The 21611-nt window shown below is 46.3% G+C and overlaps 1 protein-coding gene across 1 annotated transcript in view; it reads left to right on the top strand.

Moving 5' to 3' along the window:
* The window catches only part of MLXIP (MLX interacting protein), a 154656-nt gene that overhangs the window by 82833 nt on the left and 50212 nt on the right, over nucleotides 1-21611 (top strand). The window contains 6 exon segments of the mRNA XM_075323284.1: nucleotides 11651-11757; nucleotides 13469-13554; nucleotides 15267-15356; nucleotides 18199-18240; nucleotides 19888-20047; nucleotides 20297-20386. Coding sequence (XP_075179399.1) covers nucleotides 11651-11757; nucleotides 13469-13554; nucleotides 15267-15356; nucleotides 18199-18240; nucleotides 19888-20047; nucleotides 20297-20386 — 575 coding nt within the window.

The raw sequence follows: 21611 nt of genomic DNA, 5'->3' as shown, positions 1-21611 counted from the left end.
GAAAACGTTTTTTTAGCGGAAGTACGGATCCTGCTTTTACAGCAAATAACGTATGCAAACGCATATGTTATTTTGCAGGATCCTGCACTGGATGTTAGGGGCGGGCAAAGGAGTCATGTGATCGGGATTGAGGGGAGCTAGACTGGGAGGAGGCTTCTGACAGCTGCAGACGCTGGTAACCAAGGTAAACATCGGACTTGGATACCCGATATTTACCTTGGTTACGAGTGTCTACAGCTGCTAGGATGCTAGGAGCGGGCTGCGTGCACATAGGGGGGGAGAGAGAGAGAGAGAGAGAGAGAGAGAGAGAGAGAGAGAGAGAGAGAGAGAGAGAGAGAGAGAGAGAGAGAGAGAGAGAGAGAGAGAGAGAGAGAGAGAGAGAGAGAGAGAGAGAGAGAGAGAGAGAGAGAGAGAGAGAGAGAGAGAGAGAGAGAGTCTCTGTCTCTGTCTCTGTCTCTGTCTCTGTCTCTGTCTCTGTCTCTGTCTCTGTCTCTGTCTCTGTCTCTGTCTCTGTCTCTGTCTCTGTCTCTGTCTCTGTCTCTGTCTCTGTCTCTGTCTCTGTCTCTGTCTCTGTCTCTGTCTCTGTCTCTGTCTCTGTCTCTGTCTCTGTCTCTGTCTCTGTCTCTGTCTCTGTCTCTGTCTCTGTCTCTGTCTCGGGCATGCTCAGTACAGAATCAGGATCCTGTTATAACGCAACTGAACGACTTTTGTTAGGCAGGATCCAGCACTCATTGACATGCATTGCAGCTCGCGGCGCGATGTCAAGGATCCTGTGACATACGTTAATTTGACAAAGCCAAAAAACGCTACATGTTGCGTTTTTGAAACATGTTAAATTAACGCAAAATGACGGATCCTGCGTCTAACGGACACAAACGAATGCAAACGGAAGTGGACGTGAGTCCATTGAAAATGCATTAAACACAAAACGGATTTGCACAGGATCCGTACTTCCGTTAAAAAAACGTTTTCAACGGATGTTAAAAAGACGTAGTGTGAAACCAGCCTTAGACAACCCCTTTAAGTCTCCAGGGACTCTTGGAGAAAGCGTACAAGACTTATCTCTGGCAGTCCCATAGAAAATGAAGAAAGCAGAGGCCTAGCATGTACATCTCCTATCCATCTGGGATGTTGGAGGTTCCAGGGATCAGACCACACAAGCAATCCACACGTTATCTCCTATCCCTAAGGCCCCCTTCACACATCCGTATAAAAAACCCCCAGAGTACTTGTGGCACAGTCCGTTTTGACCATCCGTGTTTAAAGGGAGCCTGTCAGGTCCTCTGGGCACCCAGAACCAAGAGCAGTCCTGGGTGCATATCTATAATCCCTGCCTAAATGTCCCAGGCTATAGTGGGACACACAAACAGATCTTTACAAAAAGGATTTCTAAAGATCCCTTCTGAGATGCTAATTAGGGCACTGACTAGTCGTGTGGGGGGTTTATTTCCCTGGCTAGTCAGCCACTTGGCATGTTATCACGCCCCTGTGGGCATGATAACCTGCTTTACAACAGCCAGCGTCATGGCAGCACGATACAAAGCCGTGCATGTGCGCAGCTTTGTACCTGTCAGCTTTGAGCTTCTTTGACGCCAGTTCACTGCCCATGATCGGAAGACGCTCGCACATCCGGACGTGTGCACTACTCAGAGGCCGGGTGGATGTGTCCCGATTTCAGAGAGGAGTAGAGCGCATGACCGGAAGTGCGGGCGACTTCCAATCATGGACAGCCAGCCTCTTTGAAGCCGGGACACGCACACCTGGCGTCAAAGAAGCTCAAAGCTGATGGGTACAAGCCGCGCTGCCATGACACTGGCTTTTGAAAAGCATAGCATGCCCCTATGGTCTTGATCCTAACATGCTAAGTGGGCTGACTAGCCACTAGCATCTCATAAACTATCTTTAGAAATTAAAGTAAACCTGTCAGATGCAATAAGCACCCAGAGCCACAAGCAGTTCTGGGTGCATATTGCTAATCCCTGCCTAACCGTCCCTGTATACACTAGCATAGATAAAGGGAGCTTTAGAAAAAGTATTTCTAAAGATCCTGTATGATATGCTAATGAGGCCGCGACTAGTCACAAGGGCGTTGGTTCCCTTCGCTAGTTGACCCACTTGGCATGTAAGGATGCCCCTGTGGGTGTGCTAACATGCTGATGATGCGCAATGTGAGGGACGAAGTCTCGCTCACCTCTCTGCTGCCACCGCGCCCAACGTTGGACTTCGGCTCAGTGCGCATTTCGGCTTCGTGCGCATGATCTTTGGACTTTGTCATGTGTACTATGAAGCCGGGTGGCTTCAAACTGGTGTAATGCGAACTACCGGAAGTGCCGGGGACTTCAGATCATGCGCACTGACCCCATGCCCAGCGTTCTGAGGCGGTGCAACGGACACAGGTACGTGCGTCACTGCCGATGATGATGTTGGGCACTGGGCATTGAATAGCCTGGTAGCACACTCCTGTGGGCGTGCTACCATGCTAAGAGGGCGGAATGAGCGCAGGAACTAACGCCCTTGCAACTAGTCACTGGCCTCATTAGCATGTCATAAAAGATCTTTAGAAATACTTTTTCAAATTATCCCTTATCTATGCTACTAGATACAGGGCCGGTGAGGCAGGGATTATAGATATGTGCTCGTGGTTCTAGGTGCACTGGAGACCTGACAGGTTCCCTTTAATTCTTATCGCCCATCTGTGTGTACATTTTTAAAAACCTGTGTCCTCCCTGTTGAGATATAGAAAATAAAATTAAATTAAGTTTTTCCTATGCTTTTAATGTTAAGCACGGACAGCACACAGATGCCATTCATTTGCTGTATGTGTTCACACAGACCCATAGACTTGTATTGGCCCACATGATCCGTGCTGCCGGCAAAAACTGATTTTTCACAATGTGGTTCACCCGGACACTGTTTGTGTGAAAACACAGCCGTGTGAGGATCACCATAGGTTATAATGGAGGTGTGTGGTATCTGTGGTAAAAAGTGTCACATGTACGGACGCTGAACGTACCGGAAACACTGATGTGTGAAGGGGGCCTAAGAGAGGGGACCTATTATTATTATTTTTGAAAGTGGTAGTTTTTTTTTTTTTTTTTTTTTCTGCAAGGACATTTATTGATGCCAAGTCTGTGGGCGTTCAAAGAATTGTTACAGAAAAAAATATATTTGATGTGATCTACATATTTTATTTTACATTTTTTGAGGACACGGACAGTGAGTTTTCCCTGCAGTGTGCCTGTACACTATTTTTAATCATGTGACCTCCCCCCCCCCTCCCCTCTTGCACATGTATAGAGTTCCTTACATTGTCCCATATTTGATTCTATATTTTTCCTTCCTTTCTGTGACTTTGGGATAAAAGGCTTCTCTGTTCTGCCCCAGAAATAGGAGTCACTTGCCAGTGATCACATGGCACTTCAGAAATCAAGGAGTAAGTGGATATGGCTGCTTTACTTTTGCACAGACTAAGTTAATGCTCATGTAATCCAAAATTGACGTATAAATCACTCATGTTTTACATGAAAGGATAATCTGTCAGATTAAGTGCAGTTTATTAAAGAACATCTGTCACCAAGTTTCTGCTACCACATCTCAGAGCAGCTGGATGTAGGGGCAGAGACACCAATTCCAGCAGTGTTCAATATCACTTACTGGGCTGCTTGTTGTAGTTTTGATAATCTCTATGTGACTTGCTGCAGATCTAGCTGTTCTGACTGCTGTGCTTTGTATCACCCTGCCCAAACCACTGATTGACCACTTTATCTGTGCATAGGCAGGGAGCAGCCAGTGTACCATAAGTGGAGCGGGTGGAGTTATACAGAGCCCATGAATACAGAGGACTACATAGCAGCAGCTTTACTAGTCATCTAGTGATGAAATCAGCAGGAGATTATCAAAACTAAAGCAAGCGCCTCAGTAACTGACACATCACGGGCATCGGGGTCTCTGTCTTTACATTCTGCTTCTGTCAGATTAGGTGGCAAAACCTTGGTGACAGATTCTCAGAAACATCACTTGTAAATGTGAACCCTGATGAATGCAAAGTCCCACAATCCCTTATTGGCCTTTTATCATTAGGGATGATCGAATACCTCAAATATTCAGCTTTGCGAATATACGACAAATAGGTCGCCGCTATGCGAATATTCGATGCGCAATGTAAGTCTATGGGAAGCCCACATAGTTACAAATAGTTGTTATTCGGGTTTCCCATAGACTTACATTGCACATCGAATATTTGCGAATAGTCGAATAGTGGCGACCTATTCGGCGAATATCTGAGGTATTCGATCATCCCTATTTATCATATCTACCTGTTGCCTTCTGATATACACGCTTAGAGGTTGTCCACTACTTTAACATTGATAGACTATCCTTACGATAGGTCATCAATGTCTGATAGGTTGGTGTTTGACACCTGACACCCCCGGTCCCGGTGGTGGCATTAGGAAAAGCTGCCCTATCTTCTGATAGGCCTAAAGGCCCAGTCACACTAAACAACTTACCAGCGAGCCCAACAACGATCCAACCTGATAGGGATCGCTGGTAAGTTGCTAGGAGGTTGCTGGTGAGATGTCACACTAAGCGACGCTCCAGCGATCCCACCAGCAACCTGACCTGGCAGGGATCGCTGGAGCGTGGCTACACGAGTTGCTGGTGAGCTCACCAGCAACCAGTGTCCCAGCCCCCAGCCAGCAGCGCCGCGTGGAAGATGCTGCGCTTGGTAACTAAGGTAAATATCGGGTAATCAACCCGATATTTACCTTGGTTACCAGCGCACGCAGCTACATGTGCACAGAGCAGGGAGCAGCGCACACCACTTAGCGCTGGCTCCCTGCTCTCCTAGCTACAGTACACATCGGGTTAATTACCAATGTGTACTCTGCTACACGTGCAAGAAGCAGGAGCCGGCACTGACAGTGAGAGCGGAGGAGGCTGGTAACGAAGGTAAATATCGGGTAACCAAGGACAGGGCTTCTTGGTTACCTGATGTTTACCGTGGTTACCAGTGTCCGCAGAAGCCGGCTCCTGCTGCCTGCACATTTAGTTGTTGCTGTCTCGCTGTCACACACAGCGATCTGTGCTTCACAGCGGGACAGCAACAACTAAAGAATGGCCCAGGACATTCAGCAACAACCAACGACCTCACAGCAGGGGCCAGGTTGTTGCTGGATGTCACACACAGCAACATCGCTAGCAACATCGCTGCTACGTCACAAAAGTTGTTCGTTAGCAGCGATGTTGCTTAGTGTGACGGGGCCTTAAGGATGGGCCATCAGTGTAAAAGTAGTGGACAATCTCTTTAAGGCCTCCATACCCATTAGATGGCTGTTGGCGAAACAATGGTTGAGCTGACTGTTCGGCTGGATCTCCCATACAAAGGTGCACTCATTCATCTGAGTGCTTCTGTGTTCTCCATGTCATCGCCAGACATGTCTGATGGAAACTGGAGACCAAACAATCGGCAGTCCAAAATTGGACATCCCAGATCAATATTTCCCCCAACAAATCCATTGTCTAAATCTCCCGTACAAATTACATTCTTGGCTACACTCGTCGCTATATCTGTGGGTTCAGCCATCATTAGTCTAAGCCAGTCATGGCGAACCTTTTACAGGCCGAGTGCCCAAACTGTAGCCCTAAACCCCTTTTTTTTTTTCCGAAGTGCCAACCAATCCTATTATGTAAATAATTGATTGTAACCTTACCTTTGCCATCTTCTCTTCAGCAGGGGGCATCACGCTCGTGCATGCTTACCACACATTGAAGCTGAGCCCCTGCCCTTTCCAGACACAGCAGTTGGATTATTCCTTCTGGAATAAAAATTTCAGCATATTAGAGATTTTAGCATAGAATGTAATCAGATGTCACCCTGTAATCCGCATCTACATTTCAAAGTCTGAACATCTTGAAATCCCATAAAGATGTAAGAGGTGCTTCCCCCCCCCCCCCTTCATTGTGTAGTTCTGTCCCCCTTCCTGGCCACTTCCTGGTAAACATGTCCCCCATCCTGATATATATTTCCTACATTCTGGTATATTTGTCCACATCATGGCCCCATCCTGGTAAATGTACCCCATTCCTGGTAAATGTACCCCATCATTGTAAATGTATCCCATCCTGGAATGTTCCCCCATGCTGTTAAATGACCCCATCCCGGTATATGTACCTCATCCAGGCATGTTCCCTTATCCTGGTAAATGTCCCCTTTCCTGGTAAATGTACCCCATCCTGGTAAATGTCACCCTTCCTGCTAAATGTTCCCCATCCTGGCATGTTCATGTACCCCCATCCTTTCATGTTTCCCCCCCATCCTTTCATGTTTCCCCCCCATTCTGGTAAATGTATCCCCCCATCCTGGTAAATGTATCCCCCATACTGGTAAATGTACCCCTTCCTGGCATGTTTCCCTTCCTGCTAAATGTGCCCCATCCTGGCTTGTTTCCCCCCATCCTTGCAGTCATGTTTACCCCCCCATCTTTGCAGCCATGTTTCCCCCATCTTTGCAGCCATGTTTCCCCCATCTTTTCAGCCATGTTTCCCCCATCTTTGCAGCCGTTTCTCTCCCTCTTTGCACGTTTCCCCCATCTTTGCAGCCATGTTTGTCCCGTGCTCCCATGTTTGCCCCATGCTCTGTATGCCCCGTGCTCTGTATGCCCCGTGCTCTGTATGCCCCGTGCTCTGTATGCCCCGTGCTCTGTATGCCCCGTGCTCTGTATGCCCCGTGCTCTGTATGCCCCGTGCTCTGTATGCCCCGTGCTCTGTATGCCCCGTGCTCTGTATGCCCCGTGCTCTGTATGCCCTGTGCTCTGTTTGTATATGCCCCGTGCTCCCATGTTTGCCCCGTGCTCTGTTTGTATATGCCCCGTGCTCTGCCCCGTGCTGGCTCTGTCCCCCGTGCTCCCCATGTGTCCCCCGTGCTCCCCATGTTTCCCCCCTGTGCTGGCTCTGTCCCTCGTGCGCTCCATGTTTCCCCCGTGCGCTCCATGTTTCCCCCCATGCTGGCTCTGTCCCCCGTGCTCCCCATGTTTCCCCCGTGCTCTCCATGTTTCCCCCCCTGTGCTGGCTCTGTCCCTCGTGCGCTCCATGTTTCCCCCGTGCGCTCCATGTTTCCCCCCATGCTGGCTCTGTCCCCCGTGCGCTCCATGTTTCCCCCGTGCTGGCTCTGTCCTCCCACACTTTGGCACAGCCGCGCACACAGCTTAATAAAAAAAAAAGAAAACTCACCTTCTAGCCCCCATCCTCCGCTGCTGCGTCCTCAGTCACTTCAGTTCCCGCGCGGCCAGTCCACAAGACCCCGGCGCCGCCTACTGACGCTCCTCCGTCTCCTAGGCAACAGGTCTGCAGCCCAGGAGAGGAGGCGTGTCCGAGCGAGGAGAAATGTCTCCTCTGCTAAACACCACCTTGATCTGCTGGCGCGATCACACCAGCATATCAAAGTGGCTCAGTGTGGCGACAGCGCGCGTGCCAGCAGAATGGGCTCTACGTGCCCTGCCTGGCACGCGTGCCATAGGTTCGCCATCACTGGTCTAAGCATTAGACTAAGGAAGATGCAGTTACGGTCTCTCCACAGGCCTGCTGCGATGGGATTTGAGGCCAGGACTACGTGCGCTAGATGCTGCTAGATCTGGCTTTTGACTACGTATTTGGCCGGCTAAATTGAATGCTACCAAGGCAATAAATACATCTAGTTTTAGAATGATGCGTTTTGTGTTTGTGATCACACAATAATGGACTCTTAAAGACTCTCTTTAGGAAGTTGACATGTGCGTTTATTATAGAGTTGTCTCGCGTGCGCCGTCCTGTCATGTTGCCAGTTCCGAGAATCATTTAATCATAGCTGCTTGTTTTGTATATGAGAAACTGTAATGTAAAATCCTGTGTCATGGAGGGTAAATCTGTTGTATTTACACAAGGCTGTTTAAGCAGAATTTAATGAATTTTACAAGGATGGGATATGTTGTTGGCATTCTCGAACAGTTAACAAGTGCTCCTGTGTACGTGTCCCCGTATGTCCCACGTTCATCGTTGCTCCTCTTGCCGCCTGCGAGTTCCCACACACTGCATCTGTGAGCGGACCGGAGTTATCTGAGGACTGTTCAGCTGAAGATTCTGATGTGGGGGTGTTACTGTAATAAGACACTGTGATGAATAATGCCTATTATCTGACTCTGGTGGCTGTCTGTGCTCTTACTTCTGAGAACTGGTGTCTAGGCTCAGAGCCAAGGTCAGAACAGCCAATGTCTGTAATCATCAAATCTATGCCAGCAGGGAAGCTAGATATTAGAATATTCTGCTTTTATGTAAATTGAGCTCAATGTCTGCATAATGAAAAGTTCTAGAACTTCCTGATATATATTTGGATTCCTTTTAAACGCAGTCTGTCTGTGAATTGTAGAGGTACAGCCAAATGGCCTAGGTTTCTCCGGCGGGCCGTAACTTGCCAAGACCTGGTCAGTAGCTAACTCCTGTAAGAATTTAATGCACAAGAACATCCTTGTTTACAGCCAGAAGCTGAGAGATGAATACCATTGTATCCAGTCTAGATTATTCTAGTTGTCTAATCTTCATGATACACTAGTGTAGGGATATTTGGCTTTTGGGTGAAATTTATGTAAAACAGAAAAAGTTCACAATACAGTGATATTTTATCATTAAAGTAGGGCATTTAAGTAGAAGCATGCAATGGGTATTTCCTCATCTTAATTTTTTAGAAACTATAAAGCCAACCGTGGAGGGTGTAGCCCCTCAAATGTCAATGTCTGTCATGTCAACTTGTCATGTGGCCTTGAACATCAATTACAGCAGGACAACAATATCTCATGCTGTTCACAAGTAGAATTATTGTCTGCTGAGACATGGCATCCAACTCGTCTTGATGGGCGGCCCTCAGTTCATTGAGGTTCTGAGGTACAGAGTTATGAGCTTCTACACTATGACTCAGCTGATTCCATAGGTTTTCTATGGGATTCAGGTCTGTAGAAAGAGCAGGCCACTCCATTTGATGTACCCCAGTCTCTAGAAGCTGTTCCCTAATAATGCAACTTTGATGAGCTGGAGCATTGTCGTTCATGAAGATGAAATTAGGCCTGTGTTTTTCATGCAGAGGCACAATGACTGGATTAATGATGTTATTGAAGTAGTAGGGGCTTGTCACTGTACCATTCACAAAGTGTAGGGCAGTTACAGTGCCTTGCGAAAGTATTCGGCTCCCTTGAATTTTTCAACCTTTTCTCACATTTCAGGCTTCAAACATAAAGATAAAAATGTTATTGTGAAGAATTAACAACAAGTGGGACACAATTGTGAAGGTGAACAAAATGTATTGCTTATTTTAAACTTTTTAAAAAAAATAAATAACTGAAAAGTGGGACGTGCAATATTATTCATCCCCTTTAGTTTACAGTGCAGCAAACCTCACTCCAGAAATTCATTGAGGATTTCTGCATGATCCAATATTGTCCTAAATGACTGATTACACACAGGTGGCTTATATTTATCAAGTCTCCGTATAAATGCACTTGCTATCTGCGTTTTAAAACAGAACACTGAGACTATCACAGAGCATCATGAAGACCAAGGAACACAAAAGGCAGGTCAGTGATACTGTTGTGGAGAAGTTTAAAGCCGGATTTGGTTACAAAAAGATTTCCACAACTTTAGACATCCCAAGAAGCCCTGTGCAAGCGATCATATTGAAATGGAAGGAATATCATACCACTGCAAATCTACCAAGACCCGGCCATCCATCCAAACTTTCATCTCAAACAAAGAGAAGACTGATCAGAGATGCAGCCAAGAGGCCCATGATCACTCTGGATTAACTGCAGAGTTCTACAGCTGAGGTGGGAGAGTCTATCCATAGGACAACAATCAGTACACTGCACAAATCTGGCCTTTATCCATAAAAAGTGTTTGTTTAAAGTTTGCCACAAGCCACCTGAGAGACACACCAAACATGTGGAAGAAGGTGTTCAGCTGAAACCAAAATCGAACTATTTGGGTAGAATGCCAAATGATATGTTTAACGTAAAAGCAACACAGCTCATCATCCTGAACACACCATCCCCACTGTCAAACATGGTGGTGGCAGCATCATGGTTTTGGCCTCCTTTTCTTCAGCAGGGACAGGGAAGATGGTTACAATTGATGGGAAGATGGATGGAGCCAAATACAGGACCATTCTTGGAAGAAAACCTGTTGGAGTCTCCAAAAGACCTTAGACTGGGACGGAGATTTGTCTTCCAACAAGACAACGATCCAAAACTTGAAGCAAAATCTACAATTGAATGGTTCACAAACGTATCCAGGTGTTAGAATGGACAAGTCAAAGTCCAGACCTGAATCCAATCGAGAATCTGTGGAAAGAGCTGAAAACTGCTGTTCACAAACGCTCTCCATGCAACCTCACTTAGCTCGGGCTATTTGCAAAGGAAGAATGGTCAAGAATTTCAGTCTCTCGATGTGCAAAACTGCTAGACATACCCCAAGCGACTTGCAGCTGTAATTGCAGCAAAAGGTAGCACTACAAAGTATTAAAGGGGACGAATAATATTGCACGCCCAATTTTCAGTTATTTTATTTTTTAAAAAAGTTTAAAATAAGCAATAAATTTCGTTCACCTTCACAATTGTGTCCCACTTGTTGTTGATTCTTCACCATAACATTAAATTTTTATCTTAGTTTTGAAGTCTGAAATGTGGGAAAAGGTTGAAAAATTCAAGGGAGACGAATACTTTCGCAAGGCACTGGATGTATTGACTAGACATGCCACGTAACACCACCACTACCAAAGGCTTGTCTGGTGACAACAGTGTGTGATGTATAGTGCTTTCCTTGATGTGATGGCCGCTGACTATGTTAGAGACGTATTGTTTGTTCAGTATGAATAGACTTTCATCAGTGAACAGCACTGAGGCCCACCGATCCCTCATTCAGCAAAAAGATGACTCCGGTGCCTGGAGGTGTGGTCAGGTACCTTGTCCAGATTGTCTAGCATGCAGACCACGCTGATGTAAATGGTCTGATGTGACACTTGGATGCCTCTCATTTCTCTTAAATGTCCCTGGAGTTGTGACTTTCATGATTCGGTTCTAGAGGGCATTGTTCGCAATGAAGCGGTCATCAGTGTGGAATGTGGCCAAAGGACATCCACGTCTATGTCTTTCTGTGACTCTTCTAATCTCTCTCTGTTGCAACCTGCTGATGACACTCGCTCAGTGGCCACTTCCGTCTGAGAACATCCTGCTTGAAGCCTCACAATGGCGAGGTACCGATGATCAATTGTTAGGTGTCTTCTTGGTCTCATAATGTCAAAATGTGAACAGCATGATGAGGAGGACTGTTTTTAAATGGCAATTGTAATTAAACCCCAAAATTTATTGGGCGATTCATGGATCAAACAAACGCCTGTTGTGAATTTTGCCATTAAGCTCCTTGTTAGACAACAAGTTGTGCTGAAATATTGAATAGTTGGAAATGTGGATTCAAAAGTTTAGCAAAGGTCACATTAAGTGCACCTGAAAAGTTTAGAATGCATTTTGGGATCATCCTGTAACTTCACCCTATATGATCAATATTTCTATAATCCATAGAGAAAATGCTAATGGACGAATATTAAAAGCATATTATTTGTTTTCTCTTTTAGTGGGAAGCTAGTTTCTCCGAAATGGAAGAACTTTAAAGGATTAAAGCTTCAGTGGAGAGATAAAATCCGTCTAAACAATGCTATTTGGCGAGCCTGGTACATGCAGTGTAAGTATTAACCAGAACCTACTCAGATGTTGCAAGAGGTCTTTCCTGCAAACACTAAGGCTAAGTTCACATTTCCGCTAAAATGTATCAGTCACAATCCGCTGCTCTTGTAAACAATGGAATCCGTTTAGCGGATTCCGTTGCTCCCATAGACTTGTATGAGCAGCGGATTGTGACTGATGATGCTGCGTTGCACCCTCCGCCCGACTGATCAGTCGTGGAACGACTGACCGCCAGGCGGGAGGAACGCAGCATGTAACGTTTTTTTGAGCAGCGCGATCCGTCGGATTTCGCTGCACATGCTCTCTGGCTCCCTGCACACATCAACAGCTTTGGTTGGTTACCCGATATTTACCCTGGTTACGGTGCAAGGAGCCAGCGCTAAGCGGTGTAGGCCCGTAACCAAGGTAAATATCGGGTAACTAAGGTAAACTATCGGGTGCTTTGCTACCCGATATTTAGTCTGGTTACGTGTGCAGGGAGGCCGACACTTCCCCGCCCACTCCCGCACTCCGCACATGTGTGTGTACACACACACACACACACACACACACACACACACACACACACACACACTCACCTGTCCCCAGCCATGCAGACCGCAGCACTGCCACTGACATCCTCAGCGCCTGGCCCCACCCCCTGCTCAGCTCCGCCCCCTCCCGCATTCAGCACGTGTATACACATACACACATACACACACACACACACACACACACACACACACACACACACAACAACGGAAATGTGAACTTAGCCTAAGCAGAAAAAAACGAAAAACAAGGTTTTGTTTTTTTGTTTTTTTGGAGTTTCGAGTTTGACGAGAATTTGAAGAGTTTCAAAATGATACGGTCGATTTTCTGTGGGTTCTGTTTTTCCTGTTTCTATTTTTGCCCTCAGCATGGATAGGCTGTCACGCTGGGTATGGGGAAGTACCAAGCGAAAGGGAAGGGAAACCCCATTTATAGGAAAGGGGGAGATGGTGACGCCTGACCAAACCTACCATTGGCCCCTGGCTTCCCTCACCACCCAAGGTTCTGTACCTATGCACCAAGCTCTAAGGAAACACGCAGGGAATACACACAGGAGAAGGTAAACAAATAACTTCTCTCCAGATGACTCAGGGAGAGGAACTGCAACAACAAGGTTTCTCGAGATGAATACAAGCAGACTGCTCGCACTGAAGACTTGTTGAGAATAGTTGACTTATCACCAGCACAGAGTAAGGTGGAATGGGGGTATTAAAAGGTGAGGAAATCCACAGGGTCTTCAAGAGAAAAGGATAAACCCCAAGCAGGAGGGAAAATGGGAAAGTTAGAGAGCAGCATGTGTAGCCAAATGCTGCGACCTACAGACAAAAACTTCAGGATTGTCTGTCAAGGATGACGCACCCGTGACATGGGCGTGTGCCCCCCCCCCCCTCCCATCAGCAGCCTCAGTTGAATACCACTGCTCATGTGCAGGTTTCAATTGGTTTGTTCACATGTTCCTTCATATGTGGCCAGGGTGGGACATCTGTGTTGCAGACTGTAGAAGATCAGGCTAAACTAGAGGGCAGCAGTATACAAGTAAAGGCACAAGGGCAGGTCTTCCCATAACATTATGTTGGTAAGAGACTTTGTCCTCTTAGGAAAAACACTTCTTTTTGACTTTTGCCAATTCCTAATTGTCCTCTGAGTGCTCTTATACAGATTTATTTTGTGCTTAACAGATATACAGAAGAGACAAAACCCTGTGTGCCATTTTGTGACCCCATTGGATGCATCTATTGATTTTGATGAGCATAGAAGGCCAGAGGTATGAATGTGTTAACACTATAAAGAAATCTATAGTCCTTGTCTATTCTACTGTGATCCCTCACATTTATATCTGCATTTGAGAATCCTGCTCAAGTATGTTTAAAATGGAACATTTTATGGTGGTGATCACTTAAAAGTTGTAAACTCGGACATATCTAACTTAAGGGGCACCAGTCAGCATATTTCTATATGTGAATTTGTGAGAAATCTAGTGTAAAGCCATTAGTGATGGGCGAATAGTAACATATTTGTGTTTGGATTATTCGTACTCCATACCTGGTACTAATCCAGTATTTGTCACAAATACCGAACCTAATGCAAGTCAATGGGGAACCCGCGCATTTTTCTTGAAGATTTCTCAGAAAAATGCTTGGTTCCTCCTTGACTTGCATTTGGTTAGTTATTCGTGACCAATACTGGAATAGTACTAGGTATTCGGTACGAATAGTCCGAATACAAATCTCTTACGATTCGCCCATCACTAAAAGCAATGTGTAAACTGGGCTAGAAGTGCTTTAAGGGCGTATTGGTGCACTTTGACTTTTTCTTGCATGGACGCCTCCTGTCCACTTCTTCCAGCCTGATTTGTATATGGCCTCTACACTAGAATTCTCATGAGTAGGACATTGAATCTCTACACTGTTGGGTTTTTTTGTTTTGTTTTTTGAGGAACAAGCACCACCATATTCCTACTTTTAAAGGGTATATGACCTTTTATTCATGCTCCCCGACCGTCGGGCAGCATAAATTGGCGGGCTGTGCAATTGCATCCACGAATATATTACACTGAAATTCTGCAGTGTTTCAAATTTAAGAATACTTTGAATATCTAGCTAAGGACTAAAGAGAAAAACCTGGCTAATCCGATGTGATCCTTGGATGCCCTTCCCAGTTGATTGACAGGTCTCTTACTATGTACACGTAAGCTGTGGTTTCAGCAGCATGAATCTAGTGACAGGTTCCCTTTTAGTATATAAAAATGTTCTGATTTAATTTCCTTTAGTGTCAATCATAGAATCTAGTTATGGCTTTGTATACTGTACATGGTCAGTTTTTATCAATCTACTCATTTTCCTTTGCGGGCTTATTAGTGCAGCACTAGTGCAGTATAATAATTTGTGTGAATCACTTTATGTGCTGATAACCCGCAGCACGGATGGCCCCAAATCTGTGCTCCGGATTAAACTACACTAGGCGGCTTTATTCCTATAAAAGACTGTACATTTATTCTCCTGTTAAGTGCGCTAAAGAGAATTTGGTGGGGGTGATAGTTATAAAAAGATATTTTACTATATCCTATAGATTGGGGTCATTACTATTTTTTCTTGTTTGTTCCACAACAAGGGACCAAGGACCATATCTCTTTTTTGTGTATTAAATCATTGACTCAAGTAAAAATATCGGAGAAGAAAAAAAAAAAGCTATGCAACTTCTTCCTACCTTCTAGGCTTCCGTCTTCAGTTCCACAGCGAGCCTCATAGGATTGTACAGCGCTCGCTCCTGCACTGAAGACCATAACTAAGCCCAACGGGCAAAATGCTGTGTAGTTTAATGTAGCCTGTAGCGCAGACATTGGGCAGTCCATGCTGCAGGTTATCAGCAAAAAACACTAATAGAGCAATCTGGAGAAATGATTGTGCTGCAGAACACTATCATTATCTTGTGAAAGTGGAGGATTGATTTAAAACAAAGTATCACACTGCTCTTTAGGCCATTGCAACGGAAGGCAAGTACTGGAAGAGAAGGATCGAGATCGTGGTGAGAGAATACCACAAGTGGAGGACCTACTTCAAGAAAAGGGTAAGAATTTTCTCTAACTGTATCAAAGTTTCTCTGCAACACAGCAGACTATTGCAGAAAATGCAATGACTGACTTCTCCATCTGAGACTGTGTGTGTCTTCACCTCCATCTGAGACTGTGTGTGTCTTCACCTCCGTCTGAGACTGTGTGTGTCTTCACCTCCCTCTGAGACTGTGTGTGTCTTCACCTCCGTCTGAGACTGTGTGTGTCTTCACCTCCGTCTGAGACTGTGTGTGTCTTCACCTCCGTCTGGGACTGTGTGTGTGTGTCTTCACCTCCGTCTGGGACTGTGTGTGTGTGTCTTCACCTCCGTCTGGGACTGTGTGTGTGTGTCTTCACCTCCGTCTGGGACTGTGTGTGTGTGTCTTCACCTCCGTCTGGGACTGTGTGTGTGTGTGTCTTCACCTCCGTCTGGGACTGTGTGTGTGTGTGTCTTCACCTCCGTCTGGGACTGTGTGTGTGTGTGTCTTCACCTCCGTCTGGGACTGTGTGTGTGTGTGTCTTCACCTCCGTCTGGGACTGTGTGTGTGTGTGTCTTCACCTCCGTCTGGGACTGTGTGTGTGTGTGTGTCTTCACCTCCGTCTGGGACTGTGTGTGTGTGTCTTCACCTCCGTCTGGGACTGTGTGTGTGTGTGTGTCTTCACCTCCGTCTGGGACTGTGTGTGTGTGTGTGTCTTCACCTCCGTCTGGGACTGTGTGTGTGTGTGTCTTCACCTCCGTCTGGGACTGTGTGTGTGTGTGTGTCTTCACCTCCGTCTGGGACTGTGTGTGTGTGTGTCTTCACCTCCGTCTGGGACTGTGTGTGTGTGTCTTCACCTCCGTCTGGGACTGTGTGTGTGTGTCTTCACCTCCGTCTGGGACTGTGTGTGTCTTCACCTCCGTCTGGGACTGTGTGTGTCTTCACCTCCGTCTGGGACTGTGTGTGTCTTCACCTCCGTCTGGGACTGTGTGTGTGTGTCTTCACCTCCGTCTGGGACTGTGTGTGTGTGTCTTCACCTCCGTCTGGGACTGTGTGTGTGTGTCTTCACCTCCGTCTGGGACTGTGTGTGTGTGTCTTCACCTCCGTCTGGGACTGTGTGTGTGTGTCTTCACCTCCGTCTGGGACTGTGTGTGTGTGTCTTCACCTCCGTCTGGGACTGTGTGTGTGTGTCTTCACCTCCGTCTGGGACTGTGTGTGTGTGTCTTCACCTCCGTCTGGGACTGTGTGTGTGTGTCTTCACCTCCGTCTGGGACTGTGTGTGTGTGTCTTCACCTCCGTCTGGGACTGTGTGTGTGTGTCTTCACCTCCGTCTGGGACTGTGTGTGTGTGTCTTCACCTCCGTCTGGGACTGTGTGTGTGTGTGTGTGTCTTCACCTCCGTCTGGGACTGTGTGTGTGTGTGTGTGTCTTCACCTCCGTCTGGGACTGTGTGTGTGTGTGTGTGTCTTCACCTCCGTCTGGGACTGTGTGTGTGTGTGTGTCTTCACCTCCGTCTGGGACTGTGTGTGTGTGTGTGTGTCTTCACCTCCGTCTGGGACTGTGTGTGTGTGTGTGTCTTCACCTCCGTCTGGGACTGTGTGTGTGTGTGTGTCTTCACCTCCGTCTGGGACTGTGTGTGTGTGTGTGTCTTCACCTCCGTCTGGGACTGTGTGTGTGTCTTCACCTCCGTCTGGGACTGTGTGTGTGTCTTCACCTCCGTCTGGGACTGTGTGTGTGTCTTCACCTCCGTCTGGGACTGTGTGTGTGTCTTCACCTCCGTCTGGGACTGTGTGTGTGTGTGTGTCTTCACCTCCGTCTGGGACTGTGTGTGTGTGTGTGTCTTCACCTCCGTCTGGGACTGTGTGTGTGTGTGTGTGTCTTCACCTCCGTCTGGGACTGTGTGTGTGTGTGTGTCTTCACCTCCGTCTGGGACTGTGTGTGTGTGTGTGTCTTCACCTCCGTCTGGGACTGTGTGTGTGTGTGTGTGTCTTCACCTCCGTCTGGGACTGTGTGTGTGTGTCTTCACCTCCGTCTGGGACTGTGTGTGTGTGTGTGTGTCTTCACCTCCGTCTGGGACTGTGTGTGTGTGTGTGTCTTCACCTCCGTCTGGGACTGTGTGTGTGTGTGTGTCTTCACCTCCGTCTGGGACTGTGTGTGTGTGTGTGTGTGTGTCTTCACCTCCGTCTGGGACTGTGTGTGTGTGTGTGTGTGTGTCTTCACCTCCGTCTGGGACTGTGTGTGTGTGTGTGTCTTCACCTCCGTCTGGGACTGTGTGTGTGTGTGTGTGTGTCTTCACCTCCGTCTGGGACTGTGTGTGTGTGTGTGTGTGTCTTCACCTCCGTCTGGGACTGTGTGTGTGTGTGTGTGTGTGTCTTCACCTCCGTCTGGGACTGTGTGTCTTCACCTCCGTCTGGGACTGTGTGTCTTCACCTCCGTCTGAGACTGTGTGTGTGTGTGTGTCTTCACCTCCGTCTGGGACTGTGTGTGTGTGTGTGTCTTCACCTCCAGCATGTGCATTGCGTTCTGCACTGCCTATTCAGAAGAAACTGCACTGTGCAAATTGTTTGTGACTATTATATGTGACTATAATAGAAGCCACTTTTTATGTAATCTCATTACCAGCAGTCTTATATTTACTTAGCATCATGTCGAACCAGAGGGAGGACATGATTTCACTGGCGCCAAAGAATCCTGTTATAAGATGATAAATCTGGCTCCTGGAGCTTTTCTTATAATTGCCCAGAGCCGTAATTGTTGTTTGTTTCACAATGAGACACCAGTTTGTGCCAAGGAAGTGTTCATGTTGTAAAGAATGTCAGGGTATTAGAAGGAGGTAATGACCACATTATGGTGTTTTGTTTTTTTTGTTTTTTTTTTCCTAGTTACAAAAGCACAAAGATGAAGATCTCTCCAGTCTGGTTAAAGTGAGTAACTTTCACTGTATCAAGAAAAATAATAAAACTACCGTAGTTGGAGCAGAATGCACTGATGTGTGACTGTGCGCAGAGCCAGGACAGATTGCCACATCCAGCACACAGGCCTTCTTTTCACAACTGTCACCAAAACCATTAACTTTCAGGTCTTGTTGAGCAGCTGGATAGCAGCCATGTTATTGGGAAAGAAGCCACTAAGTAAATTGTAGCGTCTGTGCTGCCCCGTGATGGCCGGGATTCATGTATTGACCCCTTGTCTTCTTTCATGTTTCAATATTCTGATTAGGGCAAATGAGCTGTAAGATATTCTACCAGGGTTCTGATTGAGACCTCTTTAGCCCGTGCTGACCATAAACGATGCTTTCTCCACTTTATACAGTTTTGATATAACTTACAGAGAATTACTTTACCAGTATATTGCATCACGTCTCTTAAGATTTGGGCTAATTTACGGCCTGTTGTAGATGTCACGTCTGCATTCACTTTTCTACTGGTTGTTATAAAAAGCTAGTCTCTTGTAGACTGCCACAATGTGCGCAGCTTATCTGAGCTTCTATACACATTTGGGCATCTAGTTTTATCTACACCAGGTTTCTGTAATTGCTTATAGTAAAGTCCATGCTTTCCTGAGTACAGACTGCCAGTTCTGTAACAGACATTGAGGCAGCAAAGAATGTCTACAGGGTTTTCGCAATACACACAATTTTTATGCCGCTATACTGTGTCGCGCTGTCTGCCGCTATACTGTGTCGCGCTGTCTGCCGCTATACTGTCGCGCTGTCTGCCGCTATACTGTGTCGCGCTGTCTGCCGCTATACTGTGTCGCGCTGTCTGCCGCTATACTGTGTCGCGCTGTCTGCCGCTATACTGTGTCGCCCTGTCTGCCGCTATACTGTGTCGCGCTGTCTGCCGCTATACTGTGTCGCGCTGTCTGCCGCTATACTGTGTCGCGCCGTGTGGCGCTATACTGTGTCGCGCCGTGTGGCGCTATACTGTGTCGCGCCGTGTGGCGCGCCGTCTGCCGCTATACTGTATGCCGCTATCTGTTAAGAAAAATGGATACCATATGGACGTGTGAAGAAGGCCTAGGAAGAAATCACTATTGCATAAAAAAACGTTCCCAATGTTGAGCTTTGCTTTGAAGGTCTAAGCATTGGGCCTTTAACCATCTGCATGTGAAGTACTCATCTGCTGGGGTGTATGCAGGATTTTGTAATGGGCATAGTCAATAGCCATAAAAGTGTGAACATGTGGATGGACGCTGTACATAGTAATAATGACACAAAGTCCTGCCTTGTGCAAAAGCCACACATCTGCAGAAGTATAGAGCGTGCACCCGAGCAGTGCGCACCTCTCTATACTCCGCATGGTGTCATGTTCTCCCCTGGGAGCGATGCGTCCAGCAGCAAATGCCACTGTTACAACATGCTGTGGAGCGTTCTGCATTTTTAGTCTATGCTGATCTTTGCCATGGATTTTATACCTTGCAATGAAAAGTATGGCAACATTAACCAATCCACAAATTCATCGAACACCCTGCACAATCCACGTCATACAAAGCAGAATGTTGCTGGATCTAGAGCTTAATTTAGTAAGTGCAATTGCTGTACAATAGTTATTTTTCTGCTCTTCTTGCAGGACGATGATATGGTTCCTTGGCCTACCAGTGTGGATGGCAGAGATACACCAGTGCCGATGGAAGAGGAGCCTCTTCTGGACATGGAGATGCTTATGGCGGAATTTAGTGACACTTTATTTTCTACTATTTATTCACATCAGCACAACCCAAAAGAGATTGGTAGGTTCCCGAAATCTGTTGGACGGATCCCACTGTTCTAATTCCACATTGTAACTAGCAAACTGGCTCAATAATGTAATACATAGACCTGTACAAGGATTTTAAGCAGAGTAATGATGTTACCATTTACCTGAAGCCTGTGTGCATCTATACTCTGCTTGTAAGTCATTCTCTATTACAATGAGCATAAATAACACGCTGGCCCTTTAACAAGGCGACTGTCTGCTGATCCTATCCTATTTATTACAGCACATGCAGGGAATGCCGATATGATCCAGCCAGAGCTTTTTCCACTGCAGCCCAACTTGGACTTAATGGATACGTTTGAATCCTTTCCAGGTTAGTTGATGTATGAAGATATGTAGAACAATGCTCCTCTGCTGTAGCCAATAATAAATGGTAGTGAAGGACAAAATACATTTTTTGGGGACAAATTGTTTTATTCATGTACATAAGCACGTGGGTCACCAGCGAACATGGTGGTTTTATTTTCATTTGTGCATATTTAATTGTTGTTTATTTATTAGTGGCATATTGCTTTTATGTTTAATGACTGACACATTCGATCAGTTTTGGCACGTGATACCTTAAAATAGGCTATTGGATTACAAATAACACAGCAGAATACACTACGCCCTGTTGTAGGGAAGCCGGAGCGTGTAACCGCAACCTAAATATAATATAGCATTCACAACGTGCAACCAGAAATAAATCAAGGCTCAGCAAACTATCCGGACACCTAGAAATTGTTCATTATGACCTGTCACGAACCCAACACTACTCAGACCTATTACAAAATGGAGTCTTGGCGAGGGTATTGGTTGTATCCAATACTAGTAGTCTAGAAAAATCTGTATATATTTAAAAAGAGGATGAAAAAAAACAAAGATATAAAACTTTGTAATATATCTGTTGTTAAGGGGTGGTCCACTACCTAGCTTTACTAGTCACATTGATATAATGTTCAGAAACAAGGCTTCTCTCAAATACCTTGTGTTGGCAATAGTGCCTCTGAGCAGAGCTATTGCGGTCCGTTCATCCCCATCGCATGACCTCTGAAATCCGGTGATGTCACGTCAACTGTCAGTTGACCCGACATCACCGAGGTTGCCCCAGTCTTCCTGAGTGACTGCGCTGTGGGCGGAGTTTCCCCTGTGATGAGCAGTGAAAGTCATGACCTCACCAGACCTCAGGGGTCACACGATGGGGATGAGCAGACCGCAATAGCTCCGCTCAGAGGCACTATTGCCAACACAAGATATTTGAGAGAAGCCTTGTTCTGAATGTTCTATCGAGGTGGCTAGTAAAGAAAGCTAAATAGTGAACCACCACTTTAACTTGCCATTTTCCAGAACTTAACATCCTGATTGAGGTAATTGTACAATTGTCTATATTCATGAGCCCCATGTATCGGGGTCCATGTTTTGGTTTCCATTTCCGTGGCATTTAGTATTGGAGTATACAACAGCTTCAGGCTTATGTTGCCAGGTGCCCTCATAGAGTTTAATACTGTAGTGCTCGACCCCTTTGGATGATTTGTCAGAGTTCTTCCCTGTGTCCTGCA

This window comes from Anomaloglossus baeobatrachus, chromosome 1 (assembly GCF_048569485.1).
Source record: "Anomaloglossus baeobatrachus isolate aAnoBae1 chromosome 1, aAnoBae1.hap1, whole genome shotgun sequence".
In the NCBI taxonomy this organism is placed as follows: Eukaryota; Metazoa; Chordata; class Amphibia; order Anura; family Aromobatidae; genus Anomaloglossus; species Anomaloglossus baeobatrachus.
The sequence above is the reverse complement of the archived record's forward strand: the minus strand, read 5'-3'. Positions and strand labels throughout refer to the sequence as shown.